This window comes from Tenrec ecaudatus, chromosome 12 (assembly GCF_050624435.1).
Source record: "Tenrec ecaudatus isolate mTenEca1 chromosome 12, mTenEca1.hap1, whole genome shotgun sequence".
NCBI lineage: Eukaryota > Metazoa > Chordata > Mammalia > Afrosoricida > Tenrecidae > Tenrec > Tenrec ecaudatus.
In genome coordinates this window covers 12,240,519-12,263,494 of record NC_134541.1, presented here as the reverse complement: position 1 = coordinate 12,263,494, position 22,976 = coordinate 12,240,519, and the positions used below count along the sequence as shown (strand labels likewise).

The 22,976-nt window shown below is 50.5% G+C and overlaps 1 protein-coding gene across 1 annotated transcript; it reads left to right on the top strand.

Moving 5' to 3' along the window:
- Positions 1–7,254: 7,254 nt before the first annotated feature.
- Positions 7,255–22,881, top strand: PARD6B (par-6 family cell polarity regulator beta). Its single transcript, XM_075527743.1, has 3 exons — positions 7,255–7,527; positions 12,941–13,163; positions 22,051–22,881. Exons 1-3 carry the CDS (start codon positions 7,462–7,464, stop codon positions 22,878–22,880), a joined length of 1,119 nt encoding a protein of 372 aa, XP_075383858.1. The 5' UTR covers positions 7,255–7,461; the 3' UTR covers position 22,881.
- Positions 22,882–22,976: the final 95 nt, after the last annotated feature.

Genomic DNA, 22,976 nt, shown 5'->3' with positions numbered 1-22,976 from the left:
CCACCCTGCCCGCCATAAGAATTCTGCCCTCTACATATTCATATCTCCTTATCTGATCTTTGTAGGTGCTCAGGAAACATCTGCTGAGTCGCTCTGTACATGGAATGTGAAGTGCAGGATGGTAGGAATTCTATCTTCATGCTTTTTTGTTTTCTTTGCCTGTGAGCCAACCACAGTTAGATGTCACACGAACTCCCACGGTTGGGCTTCATAAATACTGGGTGAATTATTAGCTTCTACCCTGGTAGCTCACTCCCCTCTATCAGTTGGTCGTTCTATGGTGACTTGCACGTGCCGTGGAAGCTATGTCACTGATACTTTGAATATCAGCAGGATCCCCCACGGTGGACAGGTTTTAGCAGCACCTCCAGACTAAAACAGACTAGGAGGAAAGGCCTGGTGATCTACCTCTAAGAATTAGCCAATGAAAACCCTAGGACTCACCACAAAATATTGTCTAAGGTCACACTGACACTGCAAATGCATGGTGGCTGCAACGATGGACCGGACACACTCATGATGGGGACGGCGGTGCAAGACCCCACTACGGGTAGCGCTGTGGGACAAGTTGCCATGAGTCAGCATGGACGTGAAGACAACTGACCGCACTAGTAGGCAAACAGCAATGAAAAGATTTGAACATCAAGAATGGTCACCAATAACATTCATGGGATCATCCCTCTTTCTGGGTTCTCTTCCAAATGCATTGCCCGTGAATGAAGACAATCACACAATCTTTATTTGAGGCTCCGAGAAGTCAAGAACTTGTCCGAATGCACACAGCTAGGAAGAGGCAGGTGTAGGACCTGAACGTAGGTATCTGGTGACGTCGGGAACTGCTAACACCAGTGGAAACCGCTAGGGGCTTTGTACTCCCCTCAAGAGGTACAGTCTCAGAGACTCCCAGGGCAGCTCTACCCTGTCCTCTAGGGTCATGAGGAGTCACCATGAACTTGATGGCAGAGAGTCTGAGAGTTTGAGGGCTACCTGTCAACCTCTCTAAGCAAAGATGGCCACTATATAATTGCAAAATTCAGTCCTATTCCAGTGCCAAAAAAACAGGAAGAACATTGTACAGCAGTATGAATAGCAACTAATGTTTTAAAGGATAACCGTTTTAGAATAGAAAAAAAAGTTTCCCAGTGTGAAAACAATATGAATGGTTTATGATAAACTTCCATTTTATTTTAAGGGATTTTTTGCCCCCTACGCTTCTTCCATGTGGGCTTTGTTGCTTCTGAGCTAGATGGCCACTTGTTTACTTTCAAGTCTTTAAGAACCCAGATGCTATATCTTTTGATAGCCGGTCACCATCACCTTTCTTCCCATTTGTTTATGCTACCACTTTGTCTTCAGCGATCGTGTTGGGTAGGTGAGCATCATGGAATGCCAGTTTAATAGAACAAAGTATTCTTGCATTGAGGATGTACTTGAGTGGAGGCCCAATGTCCATCTGCTACCTTAATGCTAAACCTATAAGTATATGCACATAGATCTATTTCCCCATCGTCATATATAAATATATTTACATATGTACATGCCTTTATTGAGACCTCTATAAATGCCCTTTGCCTCCTAGCTCTTTCCTTTTACTTTCCTCTTGTCCCACTATCATGTTGAGCCTTCATTTGGGTTACAGTAATTCCTCTCAGTTACATCACCCTTGATCACACCCTACAGGCCTCCTACACCCTCCTCACCACCAATTTTGGATCACTTGTTGTTCCCTTGTCCCTGGGTTTATTAACACCACAACCTTTCCCCTCACCTCCCCCTCTCTACTCTCTCTTCCTCCCCCTTCATTTGCTCCCGTGTGCTCTGATCAGACATGTCCCTCACCCTGAGCTGCAGCTTCAGTGCTGTCCGACATTGCCTTTTATGTGAGGAGACATGTCCCCCTGGAACTGTTGGTCCTGTTGTCTTCTCCTCCAGATTGTTCATCCAGCCTATCTTATCTAGACAGACCTGTGGAGATAATAATATGCACACAAACAAGACAGAGCAAAACAAAGCAACAAAAGAAAACAAAACAACAACAAACCAATGACCAAAAAACCACACAAAATAAAATAAAAGCCTTTAAATAGTTAAGGGTCTGTTTGTCGGCCTTCAGGAGAGTTTTCCAGTCTAGTGGGATGGGGTGTCCCACCCTGGCCCCAAAGTCTATATTTGGTATTCCCCGGGGATTTCATTGCTCTGTTGTCCTTACTGTTCTGTTGCACATCCTTAGTGTTTTGCCTCGGTGTGCTGGAATCAGATCATGTGCAATTCTCACACTGTGTCTTCAGTGTTGTCCCCCTGTAGAGCTATGGGTCAGTGAGGAGGTCGTGCCTCATAGTGGGGCCAGCCATATGGTCTTCTCTGTGGATTGGCTGCTCTGAGTGGGGATATCGTCCTCAAGGCTTGGTGGGCCAGGATGTGCTCCACTCTCTCTTCCTCCCCCATCACTTGCTCCTGTGTGCTCTGATCAGACATGTCCCCCTCCCTGAGCTGCAGTTGTGATGACCCCCAACCATAAATTATTTTCATTGCTACTTCATAACTGTAATTTTGCCACTGTTATGAATCAGGTGACCCCTGTGAAAGGGTCGTTCAACCCCCAAAGGGTCATGACCCACAGGTTGAGAACCACTGCTCTGAGCAGTCGAGATCACCTGGCAGCCAGGAGCAGAGCAAAGACGCAAAGGAATATGTATCAGTTAAAAAATTAAGATCTGCCTGCCTTAAAATAGGATGGCCCTTCAGCCTACTGGAAATTAAATGAAATGGTCCATGGGAAACCACTTGGCCCAGTTCGTGGCACTTGGTGAAACCCTCCTAAGGGTTCCTGAGCACCCTCTTCCTGCACACCTGTAGGAAGTAGGGAGATTTGGACTCATTAGTGCAATCTGTTTGCCGACCTTGAGGGAAAGCTCACTCTTGCCATTCCAGTTCATCCCTCCTCATGTTGAGATGACGACCCGCCTCCTCCATCCCTGGGGTACCACAGCAAGAGCTGGAAGGGATTGCAGGATGAATTCATCTCATCCGGTGCCAGCACTTTGCAGATGGAGAAACTGAGTCCCGGGAAGGAAAAGGGTCATAAAGCACACTTGTGGCTGGGTAAGGGCCAGACCCCTACTACCTCCCACAAAGGTGAGTGTTTACCTCAAAGTATATTTGGCTGCTTCTAGGCTAGTGAATTATCTCCTGAGAATCCATCCGTTTCCCTTGCTGCGGCAAGCACCCCAGCCCGCCCCCGCACACAGAGGCGTGAAGCATTCTGAACTATGAACCAGAGCACGGATCATGTGATTTCATTCCACCTCTGCTAAAGGGCGTCAAATGCCTTGGTGAGTAGTCTGTGATTCCTAAGTATACACTTCCTTCCACTCTTGGTCTCAGAGAATTATTAACCAGCGCCATCTGAACCAGCTCAAGCAATCAAGGGACAAAAGGACTGGCTGGAGACATACCCGGCAGAGGGCAGAAAAAAACCCCAATAGGAGACGCTCCCACCCCTTTAACACAGAGTTGGAAGAGAAAGGCCAGGGGTAGGGTGGGGGGATGGGGAGGAAGGTAATATTATGTAAGATGTGAATTAATCATGGAAAATTACAACGTGTGTGTGTGTATGCGTGTGTGTGAGCGAGAGAGAGAGAGAGAGAGAGAGAGAGAGAGAGAGAGAGAGAGAGAGAGAGAGAGAGAACGCCGGTAGGTTTCAGACGAACTCCATAGGGTATTTGTAAGACACAAAGACAGATCATTCTGAGAGAGAGGAAAAAGCAGGGGCTGAAACACTAACTTCATCCGGAGGGTGACCTGGGCCGAAGGTGCCTGCTAGTGGGTGTGGGGGCCTGGTGATCACATTCCCAACGTTCATATCACCCTACACTTATTTCTCTCTACCCCCGGAGCATTAATCTCCTGCTAGGCCTGCCTTGAGCAGCTTTAGTGGGAGGATTTGGGGGTGGGGAGAGATGATGGACAGGCATGAGATTAGGGTCAGTCTGGGCCCTCGAAGCAGGAATACCAGCCTCTCTCTGTGCTGTTCCTCTAGCTCTCCCAGGAAAGGCTGGAATTCAGGCCCCTGACAAGGAACCTGCGCCGCATGCACCGGCTCTGGGCATGCGCTTGCGCAGAGCCACACACCTTTATCAAAGTCAAACTGTCTTCCACATTCCTTCCTTACTCAACCCAAGCACGCCCATGACGCAGGCCTCAGAGCAAACTCTGGCCTGGCCCTTCCTTCTCGAAAGGAAAGTCCAAGTAAGGGCAGACTGCCCGCCTGGGGGAGGGGAGAGAGGCATGACAACACCTCCAAGAATCCGGGGGCCCACACAGGTGTGTTGGCACTTACCAACTTCCTTTTGAAAAGGGTTTGATAATTCAGGACCGATAATAACAGCAATAAAACCCCACCACCCCACCTCACTCACCTCTCAGGGCAAGGCCCTGTGCACTGGAAAGAGGGCCATGGGTTCTAGTCCAAGGTCCTCTGAATGCTCCCGAGACCTCTCACTGGCTAGAGGATGTGCAAGGCCGGAGTTCTCATCATTCCCGAGTTTCACACACCCTCCTGACTCTTCACTGTCACACAGGCACACAATAGTTTTCCAGAAGGGAACATGACAGGTGAGGTTACCAACTGATGACTATAGGCCTATGTGCTGAGCTTCAAAACGTTTCTGTTTGCATCCTAACAAATAAATACCGACAGACATCATGCACATAAAGTATACATCTGTTTTAATTTTATTGGTACTTAATCCACATAGCATAATAGTTCAACAGTTCAATCATACGCACATAAAGTATTGAGGGGCCTTCCATAATTAGGGAGAGTGTAAAAACGTTTGGTCATTGCAGTTCCTAGTCCAGAGAGCTGCCTTACTGGCCCGGAGGCTGCCTCCCTAGAGGCCTCACAGTCTGACTCACATAGTAGGTGCTTTGGAACAGGGGGGCGAAAAGGACAGCCCTGTTATTGCGTTTCCTCAGCTTGGGATGGTGTCCTTTCCCATCTGTACTTCTACAGGGACACACACACACACACACACACACACACAGAGAGAGAGAGAGAGAGAGAGAGAGAGAGAGAGAGAGAGAGAGAGAGAGAGAGAGAGAGAGAGAGAGAGAGAAAGGAGACCCATGGGCTGCTTTCTTGCCTTTACAACAAGGCAAAGTCAGCGTAGAGAAAGCATACCTTCTCCGGTCAAGACAGACCTGAGTGCCTGCTAGACACTGAGCCACACTCAACATCATGCAGACAGGTGCCGTCCGTCCCTGCCTTCATGAAGCCTTCATCTTAGGGTGGAAGTAGATTCCTCATTTTAAAAAAACACGATGGCAGGAAAGGAGGGGGGTAAATGAGGAGCTCAAGTAGAAAGCAAATGTTTTGAGAATGATATGGCAACAAATGTACAAATGTGCTTGACACAATGGATGGATGGATGAATTGTGATAAAAGTTGTACGAGTCCCCAAGAAAATAATTATGAAAAAAAACATAACACAAGGGCACACACACAAATGGTGAACTGGTACTGTCTCAGGCTCTGAGAAGGTATAAAGTGTAAGGAGAGATGTTAGGGGGTGGGGTTGGACGTAGGCAGGAAGATTTGGGAGGAAAGTCCCCAAACCTCAAGTTGGATGATGCACGCCAGTTCTCTCCTGCTCTTGGGGACCATCTCAGGTTAACCATCCCTGCTCCAGAAAGACTGGGTTGTCCGTTCCTGCCAAGCCTTTGTCTCTGGTCTCCTATAGTTAACACCGTTCCTCTCAGGAGCACACACCTCTTACTGTTCGCTGCCCATCTCTGGAGCCCTGGTGGTTATGAGTTGGGCTCCTAGGCGCAAAATCAACAGTTTGAACCCAAGAGCCAGCTCCAGAGGAGAAAGACGAGGTTTTCTGCTCCTGTCAAGATTTGGAGACCCATGGGGGCAGTAAGGCTGTTGTGCCCTAGAGGGTCTGTGAGTCAGGATTGACTGGGCGGACAGCAGAGAGTGTGATCACCTGACTGGACTGTGAGCCCAGGGTGGGGGTGGGCAGGGATGGCATCTGTTCCTGGCCCCAGGGAGGAGGGAGCAGCAGCAGTCTCATCCTTTACACTCCTGTGAGGGGGAGGTGCTCTGAAGGAAGAAGCTGGCAGGGTGGGGGTCTCCTCCAGTCATAATCTTCAGAGGGCCCCACCTCCCTCCCCTGACCTGGCCAATCCTGATCAGGTCGGTGTGTGAGAGAGTCCCAGCTCTGAGGCATTTTTTGGGAAAAGGAGATGGCCTTTTGGGAGGCAAACACGAGCTGGCACTTAGGGAGACAGCAAAACACAAGGGCAGGGGAAGACGTCAGCAGCTAAAATGAAAAAGAAACATCAAGAGCCCAAAAGGGCCAGTCTAAGAGCTGCTTTCAAGGAGGCTGCGCCCAAAGGGTTACCTCGGGCCTCGACTCACCTCCTTCCCTCCCGGGGCCTGGCGCACTGAAGGCGGTGCAGGGCTCAAAAAAGTCTCTTTGGACAAAACCTAGCCTCCAGTTATCTACTGCGGAGGCGGGAAAACTTGACTTTCGCAACCAAGAGTTGCAGCTGGACGCTAGAAAGACGCATACGGGTGGCTGGGGGCCGATGGGAGCAGCGGCATCCCTGAGTGGCTGCAGGGCGAGGGGTTCTAGGTCAGAACCTAGCGCCCCAGGGAGCCTCGGTCCAGCGCGTCCCCAGGGTAGTCCTCAGCAGGCGCGCGCCTCGCGGCACGAACTCCCAGCTGGGGTCCGACTCCCAGGCGCGCGCGCGTGCGCGTGCGCAAAAAGCCCACCCGCCTACGTCCTGCTCCAGGTGCGCTCGCGCTTCCGGGCGGCCTTCACCCCACTCCCTTCTCAGGGCGGAAACTCCACGGCTTGCGCATGCGTCTCTGGGCTCGCCCAGGAGAGGAGGCCCTTGGCTTCAGGTGATCCCGCCCCTCCCTCGCAGGCTGGACCAATCACACTGCGGTAGGTGAAATGTTCGCGAAGGCGGTCCGCCCACACGCGGGGCGAGGCGTGCGCCGATTGGTTGGCGCCGCGGGCGCAGGTGCGCGCTTCCTATTGGGTGTGGGCGGAGCGCGAACTGCGGCTTCGGAGGCTGCAGGTGAGCGCGCGCGCGCTGCGGCTCCGGCGCCGGCTCGGGAACGCGCCCGCGGGCACGCGGCGGAGGCTGCCGGGAGCGAGGCTGCGGCGCCGGTGGCCCTCGCTCCGCCCCGCCCCCTCCTCCGCCTCCCGCTCCCGCGTCGTCACGGCCGCCCAGGAGGCCGGGAGGGAGGGTGCGCGTCCTCGCCCTCAGCACCAGTCCGACCCTCGATCCCGTCGCGTGAGGAGCCAGCCGAAGGGAGCCCAGGGCCGCCGCCGCCGCCTCCGCAGGTGCCCGTGAGGATTCGCCGCGCCGCGGCCGCGCACTCGCTCCCCGCGCAGCTGAGGAGCGGCCCGCCGGGAGGAGGCCGCCGCGGGCTCGGCGCTCAGCATGAACCGCAGCCACCGGCACGGGGCTGGCAGCGGCTGCCTGGGCACCATGGAGGTGAAGAGCAAGGTGCGCGGCCCGAGGCCGGGGGCTGGGCGGGACCCCGCGGTGCTGCCGGGGAGCGGGGGTGCGGAAGGGGCGGGCGGGGGACTGTGTGTGTCTGCTCTGGCTCGCGGGTGGGAGTGAGGACCGGGAGCGATCGCGCGCGTGCAGAGGGGTGGGAGAACAGCCCGGGGTCTCAAACGGTGCCACCCCTTTGGTGGCTCGGGGGCTGGCCCCCGAGAACGAGAGAGCCTTTTGAAAAGTTAGCTCCGTCTCCTGCTAGGAATTCATCCAGCACCAACTTTGGTATGCATTTAATCTCCGAAATTAGCGCTATCACCTTACTTCCGAGCAGCGCTTTCCAGTTGGAGGCTGGCTGCTCTTTCCAGTCCTTCGTACTACCTCTTCGCAACCAGCGCCCTCACCCCGACCAGCGAGCGGTTTGCCAACCTGCGGATGTTACCTCGGTCTCAACCGAATTCCTCAATGGCCAGGCTGAGCGGGCAGAACGGGCCCGAGGGATTAGCGAGGGAATGCTTTGCAGGGGACCTTTGGAAGCAGACTGCAGGTGATCGGCAGTCACGGGCCGGTTTTCAGTCTCCCCTTCCGGAGTTAAGCTCCAAGAGGAGTGGAGATGATCTGTAATGTAGTCCGATTGATTCGCGCTTTACAGGCCAGAAAGGCTGAAGTGCAGTGAAGTTCTAACTTCCAGAAACTCTTTGGGGGACAGAAACATTCAAGCCGATTGAAAGCTGTTTCACCAGCCAGCCACTGGAGAATGCAAAGCAGTGCTCTGGCTGGGCCCCAAGAACGTACAGGATAGAGCTAGGAAGAGCAGAACAGAAAGGAACCGGGCTCACATAGAAGTGGACCTCTTTCCAATTGAACGATTTAGGGAGGGAAACAACCCAAAACTGCCCTGGGGTACATGCCCACTGAGAGTGAATGCAAAATCCAGGTGGGATTAGAGCAGTGGTTCTCAACCTTCCTAACGCCCGACCCTATCATACAGTTCCTCATGTGGTGGTGACCCCCCCCAACCATAAAATTACTTTCTTTGCTACTTTATGACTGTAATTGTGCTACTGTTATGAATCGGGCGACCCCTGTGAAACGGTCGTTCCATCCCCAAAGGGGTCTAACCCACAGATTGAGAACCACTGGATTAGAGGAATCCCAAACGAAAACTTTCAGGAGCCTGTGGACCCTGGTTTTTATTGCCTTGGGTTGATAAGCAAAGTTCTGGAAGCAGCTGTAACAGAGTATCCAAATGTGTGTTCATTTGAAAACGTTGCCACTTTAGAACCGCATGGCTGGATATTTTCTGTTTTCTGGGACTACTCTGTAATTAAGCAGTGTGTACTCTGGTCCGCATGTCCTGCCATAGTAAATGGAAGTGGCTTGCTACAAATGAAGAGTTAAGTTGACTGGGAATGGGAAGAACTTTTCCTCGAGCAGTCTGGAGGCAGGAGTGGCCCTGTGCCCACTGGCTGGACTTTAATGTGATAATAGTTCAGTGATGTGCCTGGTTGGGATTTGGGGGAGTTGGGGTTCAGAAAAGAAAAACACTTGTGATGTTGCATGGTTTTAAAATTCCGTTGTCTCGGTCCTGATGGCACAGACTTCATCTTTTATTGCGGGAGGAAATGAGTCGGAGTTTGAGAATAGAGCTTGGTCTATGTGCCCTGATCGGCACGATCAAATTTCTAGTACTAGGCAACTTAGAGTATTTGGAAACTGGAACCTTAGGCTTTCCATCTTCCTCTTCTGGCAGTTTATTTTTGATTCTTTCATATTCCGGAAGGTGATGTGGGGTCAGCGGTGTGCTGTTAACCACATGGTTGGTGGTTCAAGCCCACCAGCAGAAGATGGGCTGTTGGCTTCAGTAATGATTTACAGTCTTAGAAATCCCACATGGGATCGCTTCTCGGCCTTTTGGCTAAGATCAAGTGTAGAAATCCCACATAGGAGTTTCTATGTAGTGCAATCCACTCTATGGCAGGGGGCTATCATACTCTGTAAGCAAACTGCAAGGGGATTTCAGTTCATGGGAAAATTCCATTATCTTTTAATTCCACAAACTGTTTGAAGCGCCCCCTCACCCCCACCCCTGGTATCCGTGGTGTCTGGTGCACCCTTTGAGTGAGCCAAGTCACTATTGAATCAAGGCCACCTGAGAGCATGCCTGAATGGCATGGGAGCCAGCTCCCTTATTGTAATGATGGGCGGGCACAGGGACTTCCCTGCTGTCTGTTGTAACACGTGTGCTTTTTAATGGTTGTCATTTTCCCAAACCCACTGCTCTCAAGTCACGCCTGAGTCATTTGAGACCCTAGAGGACAAAACAGAATTGCCCTGTGGGTTTCCAAGACTTCATGACGCTTGGCAGCCTCTTCTTTCTCCCTCGGAGTGACAGGTGGTTTCGGACTGCCGGCCTTGCAGTTCCCAGCCCAACGCGTAACCACTAGGCCACCAGTGCTTCTCTGCTTGTCATCTAAGCAGCTGTCAAAAATTCTGGGGCAGATTCTTGAAGCAGTGTTTCCTTTTACACTGCTTTGATGTTCTCACCATATTTTCCCCACAAAACCTATCAGGTCGCAAACAGAACTCTCCTGTTTTACGACTTCTTTTTGTTCCACATCCAGAATAGAATCATCCCCTTTATCATCTTTGCTCCTGGAGGGGAGAGCTAATGGTACAGATAGTGGAAGAATGGGAAGTGCAAACATCACCTGTTGGGTCTGCGATACTGGCTGCCATGTGGTTTTGTCTTTGGTAACTGATTTATCTTCCTAATTGTTTCTCCAGAGTTAAGAAAGTTCTCTATAAACCCAGTGGTGTCCTTTAACCTTGGAACAGTCTTTGAACCAAGGTAAACCCGAGGCCCTGATGCCCATTCCAACTCACGGCAATCCTACAGGACAGAGGAGGATGCCCTGTGGTATTCCCAAGCCTAGGAGGTTTACCAAAGCAGACTGCCACATCTCTTTGCACAGAGTAGTGGCTGGCGGCCTTCATACCTTTTGGTTTGCGTCCCAGTGCTTTAACCACAGAGGCAATGACAACACTTCCTAGCGGTTGTTCAGAGGCTAAAAGAATCGTCGCGTTAAGGGTGCATTTCTAGGAGGCCAGCTGATAGCTGGGGAGAGGAATCATGGTTTCCTAAAGGCTGAGACAAACTAAATTCCACGTCCCTGGAGTGGATCCGGACCCCAACCACATAGGGGGTTTACAGGGTCCCTGAGGCTAGTTGTCAATGGTGCATTTTGTGAATAGTTGCTGAATGGATTTGAGTTTTATCTTAGTAGGGAGTAAAAAGTTCTCTTAATCTTACTGTTTTGCAGCAAAGAGCGTAACAATTTCTCTTGTGTGTCCTTTCCTGCCAACGTTTGCAAAAAGGCACAGCGACTGAGAAGCCATACAATTTCCTTATTGTGTTTATGATAATATTTCAAACATGAGTTTAAAAAAATCTAATATTGAGCAAAGAATTTTTATCCAGAGCTTTAACAAAAAACATTGAAGCCCCCAAATGGGAGTGTTCCCTTGCTAAGTGCCCTTCCCATGACCAGAGTTGATAGGTGGCACAAATGGGTAAACCAGGCTGCTGCCCCAAGCTTGGTGGTTCCCGCCCACTCAGGGGTGCCTGGGAAACGGCTTCGAGACCTGCTTCTGAAAGGGCACAGCCTTGGGAACCCAGGAACTTTCCGTGGCTTCTCTTCTGCCTGCCGGGGTTGCTGTGACAGCGGCTCAGAGAAACAGCACTTCCCACTCACACTGCAGGGCCAGTGAGGAGCCCTGGTGGGAGTCGGGGAGCAGTGGCCGCTTCCCAGCATGAGCCCAGAATTGAGAAAATGGAGGAGAAGCTAAGACTTTTGATAACATCGGAAGACTAACTGATAGGAAGGGTGTTCCCCGAGTTTTTATTGACTGAACCGTGAAGGTGTGACCGCAGTTTTGAGAGCCCTCAGTGTGAGTCACCTTCTTCTCCAGAGCAATGTTAATGTTTATGCTTCAGGAATGTGTTTTGGAAACTTTCTGATGATTTATTTGAGGCAAGCATGGGTCGACTGCTGAATGGTCGAACCTACCAGTAATACCCCTGAGTCGTGCGTGGAACTGCAGACTGGCGAACTCGGGCGAAGCTGAGAAGACTGGGGATCCACACACACCGTGGAGCCCGTGGGGAGAGCCACGGACCCTCGTGAGCGATGCTTCCGGGCTGTCTCGGCAGTTCTCTCTTGCTAATAATTGATCAAAGGAAAACAGGTTCCGTGGACAAAGACCTCCAAAAAGCATTTGCTTATTGATTGATTGATTGATTTCTAGTCTGAAAGTGAAGCTAGCCTTTAGAACGCTGTTTTCCTCAGCCATGCCTGAACAGTTCTAAAACTTAAGGGACTGCGACTGAACCTTTTCTCCTTAGACTTCCACATCTGAGGAAAGAGCATGCTAGTCCCATAGCGAGGGAGACGTCCTGCTGCTTGTGGGCTGGATGGAGAATGCCGGCACTTGGAAGGAAGAGGTGCCCTTGTGGCGTAGGGAGGCCAAGCTGCGGAACTGAACTGGGGGGAGAACCGGCCGCCTTGATGGAGGCGGGCCCCTTCCTGCGTGTCTGATCCCGTGATAGCTCTCTGGTGTAATTGTTCTCTTCACCACTAATTGGAGAGTTTCTGGAGCAGGCGTGAGTGAGCCTTTCAGTCTCTTGGGCCTAGTTCTGCATCAGCCACATAAACATTTGTTGCATTCATTGGATAACGGGCATATAGTTGGTGTGTTAATAAAGCTTTTTGTAACATAGGAGAGAGTTGCTACTGATCTCGTCTTTCTTTTTTTACTGCATCTACTTCATTTGTATAGTAACCTTATGCCAAGGAGTGCACCATCAATTTGGTGTGTCTTGCTGCGAGCCCTCGTCATATCCCGTGACTGGGGTTCCGTCTGTGGGAGAGGCCAAGCAGCTGCTCCCTTTTTGCCGCTAATGCTCGAAATAAGGACGGGCACATCTGTGGGCCACTCTCCGCTCGCTGTCAGGAGCCTTCTGCTGTCAGGGTGTGGTCTCCAGGCACTGTTGGAGCCTAGTCACCAGTCTGGACAGTCCCCAGGTGGGCAGGCAGGCAGAATCCCCAGGGATTAACCTCTTTCAGAGATGCAGCAGTTAATGGTGAGCGGGTACCCACATTGCTGGGCCTGCCATGTGGAGTTCTCCCTCCTCAGAATAAGGTTTATGACAGTGGGCTTGGGCACTAGGCATAGCTTCTTTCTGAAGGAAAGGTGGTCTGCTAATCCTTTATTTATTTATTTTGGTGTCCCTGGGTAGGCACACCTTTTTTTTTTTTTTTTTAAGCATTGTGTTGTGGTTTAGGTAGAAGCTGTTTGTCGTGTTTGGTTGGTATTTTTGTTTTTTTCCCAAACCTTTGTGTGTTTGTCGTATTTACAGTTTGGAGCTGAATTTCGTCGTTTTTCGCTGGAAAGATCAAAACCTGGAAAATTTGAAGAGTTTTACGGATTGCTACAACATGTTCATAAGATCCCCAACATGGATGTTTTAGTGGGCTATGCAGACATCCACGGAGACTTACTACCTATAAATAACGATGATAATTACCACAAAGCCGTCTCAACAGCCAATCCGCTGCTGAGGATTTTTATTCAAAAGAAGGGTAAGTACCACACTTTCTACTAGACATTGTGTCAGACACACTTGCTTCCCCCTTGAGAGGCACATAGATAGACATTGTCACAGACTTGGTGACAATGTGTTGTGAACATCATCTTCCGATGTTAACAAGTACCGTATACACTTGAATATAAGCTGACCCGAGTGTAAGCCGAGGTACCGAATTATTACCTGGGAAACCAGAAAAACTGGTCGACTCGAGTATAAGCCTAGGGTGGGAAATGCAGGATGTGAATTAACACAGAGACCAGAGGGGAGAGACTGAGCGCAGCCACAGACACATCCTTACCAGTTCAGCTGCCGACGTAAGTGAATCACTACGAGTGCTTCTGTGAATTGGAGTTGTCCACGTCATAGGATGACTCTGATTGGTTAGAGGTGAGTAAACAAACATTCAAAGCCCTGTAGTGTCAGCGGGACTTTGAATGAACAGCCGAGTAACGGCAAACACCGAGAGATGTTAAACCTCGCTGGGGTACCACTGAGATGTTAAACCTCGCTGGGGTACCACTGACCCAGGTATAAGTCAAACTCCAGTGCTGAAAAACTCAGCTTATACATGAGTATATACGGTAGGTTAAAACATTTGGGAGCATTGGTTTGATTCCTGTCTTTACATTGCACTGAGTTACCTAAGACTTCTAGATAATTTATGTTTTTGATGACTCATTTGGCCTTCTGTAGAAACTAGGAATTTATTGACTCCTAGAGTGATTGCTGTCCATTCAGAAAGGCATGGTGGAAAGTGTGTAGCTTTGCAGGTAGAGAAACATCCCAGCTTTTAGGTTTTCTGCCGAATAAGTACACGGAGGGAAGTTCTCCTGAGTCTTGGTCCATGAGTGTGTGCCAGCATGAGACCAGATGAGCTGAGCGCAGTGCTGGCCTGTCGTGGGCACTCGGGGAAGGTTTTAGAATATTTTCCACTGGAAAAATATAAAACTATAATTACCTGGAAGTTAGGGAGCCAATAATTATTTTAGGCGATGTGAACATTGATGGTTGCTTTGCCAGAAAGCCTTTGAAATCATGGCCGTGCGTTCCCACGTGTATATGTGTCTGATAGGAATCCTGCTTTTGCCATTTATTCCTGGAGCATCCCTGGTCAGAGTGGGGAGCCCAGTGTGGGTGAGATCATTAAAGTCTTCCCGTGTAGTAAACCAGTCAGCTTGTAGAAAGAAGCTCAGCTGGCTTGTGAGAATGGGTAAGGGATTTCCCTGGAAGGGAAACTAGTTCGAATCCCTTGATAAGCATTGGCCCACTCCCAGGCCTTTGACATTCCACTGCTTGTGTATCTTGACTTCTCTGGATTTGGAGGAACTAAAGTCTAGTGACAAAATAAACCTCTCAGGGTAACATAGCGTGCATGACTTGGCTTTCACAGTCAGGCGTTCCCCCGCCTGCAGTGGATGCCCGAGCTGTCTAACAGGGAGGTGATGGCAGGGACTTGGCTGTTTGAGTAGGAAGACGTGTGCAGCAGGGGTTCACACTAGGGAACAAGGAGCTGGAGTAGCTGCTGGGAGGCTGTCCGGTGTCCCGTGCAGGATGGTGGGAACTGGTTGCTGGCTCCTGTCAAGTCCTTTCTGAGACAGGGAACCCACGTGAAGGAGTAGCACTGACCAGCATGGTTTTCTCAGCCGTGATCCCGTGGAAGCTCATGCCAGGCCTTTCGGCTGCAGGGCTACCAGGGGCGTTTGAACTGCCAGTGTTTAGCTGCTGCACCTCCAGGGTTCCTTAAGGGACAGTGGAGGCAAAGGGGAGGGAGAGCTTGGTTCTCGCGCCCAGCGCAGAGTGGCAGAGAGCCCAAGGGGAAACCAACGAAGACTCGCTTGTATGGTTTTGAGCCTGGTGGCAAGTGGGATCTGGAAGAGAGATGGATCCAGGAAAGACAGTGATGAGTTTGGTTGTAGAACCCGGAAGATGCTGAGGCCGGTGAATTGGGCACAGCCTGCAGGAAATCGAAGACGGTAGACGGGCACTTAGAAAGAGTAGACCACCTACTGGGAAGTGCTGGAACTGTGGGCGGAGGCACAGGGTGAGTGGAGAGGGAGCTGGGGCGGGCAGCGGATGGGACGCAGGAGAAGACCGCCACCAGGACAGGAGAACGGGGAAGTTGCGGCACTTGGTCCTTTTTGGCTGAAGACGTTGAATAATTATGCTGAATGACAGGCCTTCCTGGTGCTAGCAAATTACAGTTGTAATTTTCTTTGAAAACGTCGTTGCCATTGAGGTTACGTACACAAATATAAAATGACTGTTATTAAGCTGGAGCCATCTGATAACCGTTGGCTGTTATCCCCGTGTGAGGAAGGCTGTGGGCGCCAAGTTATGGCACCACAGGCCTGTGTGTCATGGAGCAATGACCTGTGATGGTGGGGTCAGTGTCGCAGCTTTTGAGAGTGGGTCTCTGGTGGTGCAGTGGTTAGAGCCCTCCGCTGCCAAGGAAAAGCTCCAGGGCTCAAGCCCACCAGCCACTCCCCCCCAGGAGGACAATACAGCCAACAACTTTCATAAAGATGATGGCCCTGGTCACCCCGTGAAGTATCTCTACTCCGTCCGCTAGGGTCACCATGATGTGCAAGTGACTTGACAGCAGGTTTGATTTTTTTGGTTTGGGTATAAAATTGGAGTTAGATGTCTTACCTTTGTATCTATTAAACCCTTTGAAGGTTTTTAGGAGCCCGGTTGGTATAGTGGTTACTGATTAGGATGCTAACCGCAGGGGCAGCAGGTCAAAACCACCAGCTCCTCCATGGGAGGAGAGGGAGACTCTCGACTCTCAGAAAGAGTTACAGCCTCAGAAACCCAGGGGGCAGTTCTACCCTGTCCTGTAGGGTCCCCACGAATTGGTACAGACTTGATGGCAGTGGATTTGGTTTGGTGTTTTGGTTGGAAGGTTTTTGTTTTGTAATTTAGAAATCATACCTGTGTGGACCAGAGCTTTCTGTGTAGTTGAGATAAAGTTGCCAAAATATTAACCCATGGACTTTGAAGTAAACAGTCCATTCAGTAAAAGATTTTCATTTAAAAAATTAAAAATGTAATACGGCTATGAGTTTAGCAATGAGTGAAAGTGATTTGGCCAATTTTTCTGCCTGAATGCTCCTTCTGGCTTCCCGTCACAACCAGGTGCTGGTCACCTGACCAGGCCTGCCCAGCCCCAGCTTCTCCCGATCTCCTGCTTCCGCGGCACAGCCAGCCACCCAGGCCCACCTTCCGCCCCTCAAACCTGGACAGCCTACTTTTTGAAGGGCTGCCCTGGCTACTCTCCATCCCACTCCAGAAACAACTTCCTCAGGGAAGTGCACCCGCCCACCATGACCCCAAACCAAAACTCCCCCTTCTGTCCAGTCAGTGCTGACTTACAGCAACCCTCTGTGGCTTTCCAGGACCATTTACAGGAGTAGAAAGCCCACTCTTCTCCCAGGGAGCAGCTGGTGGTTTTGAACTGCCTGCCTTTACCAGCTCCCCAAATTCAGGAAGACCGGGAGTTAACTTGTTCACATTTATTACCACTGAGCATCTCAATGGGTGACAGGCAGCCCCAGCACCCCCGTGCCATGTGGTTCTTCTCGGTACTCCTTTCTTTATGTCAAGACACTCAACAGATGCACCCAGTAGCAAGCTGAGTTCACGTGAACCTTCCAAAACCCACTGCCATCAATCAAGTCAGTGCTGACTGACTCAGAGCCACCCTGCATAAGGCGTCCCAGAGCAGAGAGCCTCATCTTTGGCCTCTGGGAGTGACTTTGGGTTTGAACCAACAACCTTGAGGTTTAGCAGTTAAACACTCACTGTCACCAACGCTTCTTATGTGAACCTCGAGGGATGCTAAATTCAGCATTGTGTGAAACATAATCAAAACTTACCGCTTGTCCCCAGGTTTCCTTTTTTCTTGACTTGGTGACGCCAACTAAGGAATCAACAGGGTAGCGATTACATGGGGCAGGGTATCAAAGGATTGTTTTAGAGAAAAAAATAAACACATTTTATGATTTGGGACCAAGTGGTCTTTTGAAATCTGATACATTCAGCTATTGAACGTTTCCTTGAAGTTCAACCTCAAGATGGAATGTGGATGGCCAGACCTTGAAAGAGTGTTATATTGCCTATCTTGAAGTTTTCTGGTTTAAAATCATTTTGTTAGAAGAAAAACCCTGGGCTCTTTTTCTCAGACTATTGTGGAAGCCGAGCAAAACAAAAACCTGATTCCCTGAAAGTGATTTTCATAGAGAGATCCTCTGCCCACCCCCACCCCCCAGACACATAAACTCCCTCCTCCCCTTCTTGGGGTTAGAGCCTCCTGATGTGAGGGGAAGGAGGATAAGGCACAGAGCGGGCCTGGGCCTGGCTTCTGGTTGAAGTAGTTGGCATGGCACACACGGTTTCCTAACATTAACAGGGCCCTTGAAGCACTGGGTCTGCCCCAGCCTCTTTGGTCTGGAATACAGCAAGGCTCCCAGCTTGGCTTTGGGACCCGTTGGCACCTCATCTCCAGAGCTGCTCAAAGGATCACCCCCCAGAAGGGCCCACTGTACCTCCATCCTTCTTCCACACACTGCTACATCCGGGTCTTAGCCACGGACATTTGTTGGAAACAGCAGATGGATGGCCTTTGCACTAAACAGGGTCCCCACGCAGCCTTGTGAAGCAGACGCCTGTGACGGCTTCTGCAGCGTTTCGGGCCTTTCCCTGGCCCTGACCTGTATTTTATAGAGGCATTTTAGGGTTACATGGGAATGAGTCAGAGTCCCATTTTAAAATAGTCAAAGGAGATATATGTATATATAATTTCAGTAGTAGCTCACTAGTTTGGCTCAAGGTATAAACCCAAAATCAAACTGCCATCGAGTAACTCTGTAAGACAGGGTAGAACTGCCCCGTGGATTTCCAATATTGTAACTCTTTATGGGAGTAGAAAGCTAAAAAAGAAAGACAGACAAGGTGAAGTAACATCTTAGAAGATGACGTCAGTTGCTCATGACCTGCATGTGTCACATAACTATTTTTGAACCAGTCACCAAGCCTGTTAAGTGTCTTTAATTATTTTTCATATTTGTCTTCTCCACACCACTGCCTCTGCTCTAGCCAAGACACTGTCATAAATTACCTCAGTAGCTCCCCGCTCCACCCCCACTCCACACACACACACACACACACACACACAGAGGGAGGGAGAGAGAGAGACACACACACAGGCCTCCATTCTCCAGTTTGTGGTTTGAGTGAGTTTGCAAAGCAGCTGATGAGATGGCCATTACCAGCCAGGCCTGCTGAAAGTCTAGGTTTTCTTCCGCTGCCCTTTGCCCTCATGCTAGAGCCCCCAGCCATGCCTATCCCTGGAGGTCTGTCTGCTTGGCCCCAGTCTCCAGCCTCCTTTCAGTCTTCACCCACCCCACCCCCACCCTGGAATGTTCTCCCCTCCCTTTTGCTGGACTATCTCCTCCAGCAGGCCTGTTCCAGTCTCCGTGCACGAAACTCACTCCCCTCCTGAGACGCCTCTCCTTCTCCCTCAAACCAGGGACGACCCTCACACTCCCCACCCCACCCCCCACAGCATGGCCTCCTTCACAGCTTTCCCACACCACTGCAGAAGCACGCAGTCACTTGAAAGTATGTATTAGCTGCTGTCTTCTCAATTCTGAGCACCAGGACAGCCGGCAACATCTCTCTTGTTTCCTGACTCTGCAGCACAGAGCACAGGGCCTGGTACATAGGTGCTTATTCAGTATCTGGTGATGGGTTCTTCTTAACAGGAAAAGTCTTTAAAATCTGAATCTTACTTTAAATGATGTCTATCCATTTTCAAGTGTGCCAAATCGATTTCATTGAACTCTTTTGAACTAGAACAAAGATTGGGTAGAGTCCACAAGGCTGCCTGTTTCTATAAAGTTTTATTGGAAAGCAACCAAGCTCAGTTACATGTTGTCTTTGCAGCACCTAAAACATTGGTTCTCTGACTCTTTACAGAAAGGATTTCTTAGGTCCTGGATTAGAACCCTGAAGAAATTCTTTAATTTTTTTCCCTGCCATCCAAAATCCTGACCATCAAACGGGACGTGGTGCTAGGCTTCCTTGATGCCAATACCAGGAACTGTTGTTTGCTACTGTGCAGGGAGGTTTGCCTTTAACTTATGGCAGGCCGTCATGTTTGGTTATCCTGCGCCATGTGGCCCAGTTCTCTGACTTGCCTGCCCTCTGGGAGGGAAGGGGACCAGGCTTTCAGAATCACTGTTTAAAGAGTGAATGACCTAGTGGTTACATGTTGGGTAGGCAGTTCACCACCACCAGCCACTCCTTGGAGAAAGATGCTGTGGCCTCACGGGAGAGCAGTGCAACCTGGCCCTGTGGGGTTGCCGTGAGTCGGCAGCATCCACTCTTTGGCAGTGACTTTAGTTTGTTTGTTTGAAGTGTGAAAGGCTCCTGAGGGGGCACCTGGGAGCATGATTTTGTGCAAGGAGGTGAGGGAGGTGATTTGACTGTTGGGAAGCCTCCTGGGTGGGTCTTTGGGTATTCCACTTGGCTGGGGGTAGCCCGTAAGTAAGCTTGTCACCGGTGGGTGCATAAACTGGGCTTTGTATCAGTGCCTGGGGTTTCTAGCAGTCCCCTACTTCGACACGCAGTCCCTCCCAGGACGTGTGCTCTGTCCCCGTGGACCCTCACCTTTACACTTTTTCGGTGAACACCCTGCAGCCCTGGCTTTATGCCAGAATAGTTCTTTTCCCAGTGGCTGGAAACTGATTAGCTAGATGGGCGGACAAAGGTGCCTTTGTGCCGGGGCACATTGCTTTTGAGAATTAGGCAGAGCGCATTCAAACTAGTCTGGCTGGGCTGCCAAATTATGCAGATTTGGGGCTGTTTGGGTCGGGTTTCCCAGGAGTAGGTATGTGGGCAACTCGGTTGGCTTCTCAGTTTGTGTGGTCTGGAATGTGCTTCCTCCTGGTTACGTAGGCTTTCATGATAGATTATTGTTCAGTGAAAATACTCAGTTTTGAGAAAACACTCAATAGACAACTGTTTTTGATAGTATTTTGGCCAGCTCTTGCCAAAGAAATACTGTTGTGTTAATGGCTTTATTTCCAAAGCCCAATTACAAAGACCTCTTTGCCAGTAAGAACTCGATGTAAATACTTTATAAACGAGCACCCCAAGTATTGGGGGTGGGGGGCATAGCAAAAACTCAGGCCCTCAGTCTTGAATTCCTCTGAGGCTCCTTGTGGAAGACTAAGCAGCACCAGGAACGGCAGTTTGACACCAGCTTGACTCTTCTCATTCATTAGGCAAAGCTGTGAGGAGCCTGGTGGCGCTGCAGTTAAAGCAGCCAGCTGCTAGCCAGAAGGCCAGCTTCTGTAGCCTATGAGCCCTACCTCGGGAGGGACAATGACGGGAGGGACATTGACCGGCCGTCTGCTTGTGCAAACATCCACAGCTCGGGAATCCCTCGGGGCTAGGGTCAGACCGAGTCAGACTCCGGAAAGCAGCAGATCTGCTTTGGGATTGTGGGTGTTAGGCAGTAAGGCTGACTGTGAGGTGGGACCCTCTGGGTGCTAACCTGGGGCGCCCACGCATTCACAGGTGCTGGTGAGGCTGGGACCTTTCTGTGAGAAGAGCCCTTTATCTCGGATTTTTACTGCCTTGTTTTCCCCCACCATTTTACTGGCGTATTCAATTCAGTAGTTCAGACCCATGGAGAAGATTGTAGTCATTTAGTCCTGAGGCCCTGGCTTTTGATGTTCCGTTCCGCTGTCATCAGTTTCTGACAGCTTATGCATTCAGACACATGGGTGACGGCTTTTAAAAACGTGATTTCAATGTTCTTTGCTGCTGACATCACTGTCGTGCCCCCAGCCCCGGCTTTTTGCTGACTTTTTTGCCGGTGGCCGGTCTCCCCCTGCCCAGTCATTCCCAGGCCTGTTTGCCCTTGTTGACAGCAGAGAGAGGTGTGGGTTTGGGTGTAATGATTTTAACCCCCAGATGTGTTTATTTAACCCCCACAAGGGTTTTGTTAGTTTGTTTTTAATTGTCAGCATTTAAATAGGAATGGCTTTACATAAAAACTGGCTTTCAGGGTCTCTTGAAAACTCAGGTGTAGTCTTCTCCATGATTCCCCACAGCCCCTTTGAGATAGGGCCAGGGGGAGGGGAGGGAAGGGGCTGCAACTGGGCCACAGACGCCACAGGCACCTTCCCCAGGCCACCAGAGACCTTCCCACCCCTGCTGACCCCGTCCCCACCAAACACAAGATGCCAGGGCACTGCCGCACTTCACAGGCAGGAAATCCAAACCCTTGCACCTCTGTCCCTCTCAGAAATGGGGACAGGAAGGTCTGAAAGTTCCCCCAGAAAACCCAGGGCGGAGGCTGCATGATTGCGATTACAGAGACCAAATTCTTGTATTTGATATGCACCCACTTCACTTGCTTGCCTGCTTGGTGTGGCTCTTTCTAAAAGCAGAGTTGTACTAGGCCAGTGAACGTACTTTGTTTTTCTTGTCACCGTGGTGGAAAATGTTGCCACAGATAGCGGTTGCTGCATCTAATAAGGTGACGGGCAAGATACTCTGTGTCCATTCTGAGTCCTGCTTTTCTGCATTTTTGTTCAACGTTCATACTAACAACTGTTCCTTGGGGGCGGGGGCGGTGTCCGCGAGTTCCCCCTAGTGGCTCTTTTTGGGTATGGCACATCTGAGTCTTACACTACCATTATGAACTGATTAGCATAAGTTAATATTTAACTAGTTTGTTTATGTACCCACAGCATTTCAGACAGCCTTTCTGTACAGATTTGAGCTGCAGATAAATAAGTGGCGGTGGTGTTTGTTGTTTTCTTCTTAAAGCAGTGTGTCTGTCATTGTTCTGTTTTCATTTTAAACAGAGGAAGCCGACTACAGTGCTTTCGGCACAGACACGCTCATCAAGAAGAAGAACGTATTAACCAATGTCCTGCGTCCTGACAACCACAGGAAAAAGCCGCACATCGTCATCAGTATGCCCCAGGACTTCAGACCTGTGTCTTCCATCATAGACGTGGACATTCTCCCAGAAACACACCGGAGGGTCCGGCTGTACAAGTACGGCACGGAGAAACCCCTCGGCTTCTACATCCGGGACGGCTCCAGCGTCCGGGTCACACCACACGGCTTGGAGAAGGTTCCGGGGATCTTCATATCCAGGCTTGTCCCCGGAGGCCTGGCTCAGAGCACGGGGCTGCTGGCTGTGAACGATGAGGTTTTGGAAGTCAATGGCATCGAAGTGTCAGGAAAGAGTCTCGATCAAGTAACAGACATGATGATCGCCAACAGCCGCAACCTCATCATCACCGTGAGGCCCGCAAACCAGAGGAATAACGTGGTTCGCCACAGTCGGACTTCTGGCAGCTCCGGCCAGTCCACTGACAACAGCCTGCTCAGCGCCTCACAGCAGGCGGAGCCCAGCTTTGAGCCCGAGGACGAAGATAGCGAGGATGAGGACATCGTTATTGAGGACAATGGCATGCCACAGCAGATCCCCAAAGCCACCCCGACAGCCCAGAGCCTGGAGTCACTGACACAAATCGAGCTCACTTTTGAGCCTGGGCAGAATGGTTGTATTCCTTCTCGGGAAGTGAACTTGGCACCCGTAGCAGGTGGCACCAACGCCGAGTCCGAAACACGTGCTCCCAATCAAAAGCTCTTAGAGGAGGATGGAACCATCATCACGCTATGAAACCACAGAACCTCGGGGGGGGGGGGGGGGGTCCGGGAGAGGATGCCACGGGGACTTGTTGCTTTGGTGAGTTGAAGGCGTGCCTAGTCCCCTGAA

What these genes read in the sequence shown, in the direction of transcription:
- PARD6B (XM_075527743.1), top strand. Translation starts at nt 7,462, where the DNA reads ATGAACCGCAGCCACCGGCACGGGGCTGGCAGCGGCTGCCTGGGCACC. An exon ending in CCATGGAGGTGAAGAGCAAG is followed by an intron (nt 7,528 to 12,940) that starts GTGCGCGGCCCG and finishes TCGTATTTACAG; the next exon opens with TTTGGAGCTGAATTTCGTCG. An exon ending in GATTTTTATTCAAAAGAAGG is followed by an intron (nt 13,164 to 22,050) that starts GTAAGTACCACA and finishes CATTTTAAACAG; the next exon opens with AGGAAGCCGACTACAGTGCT.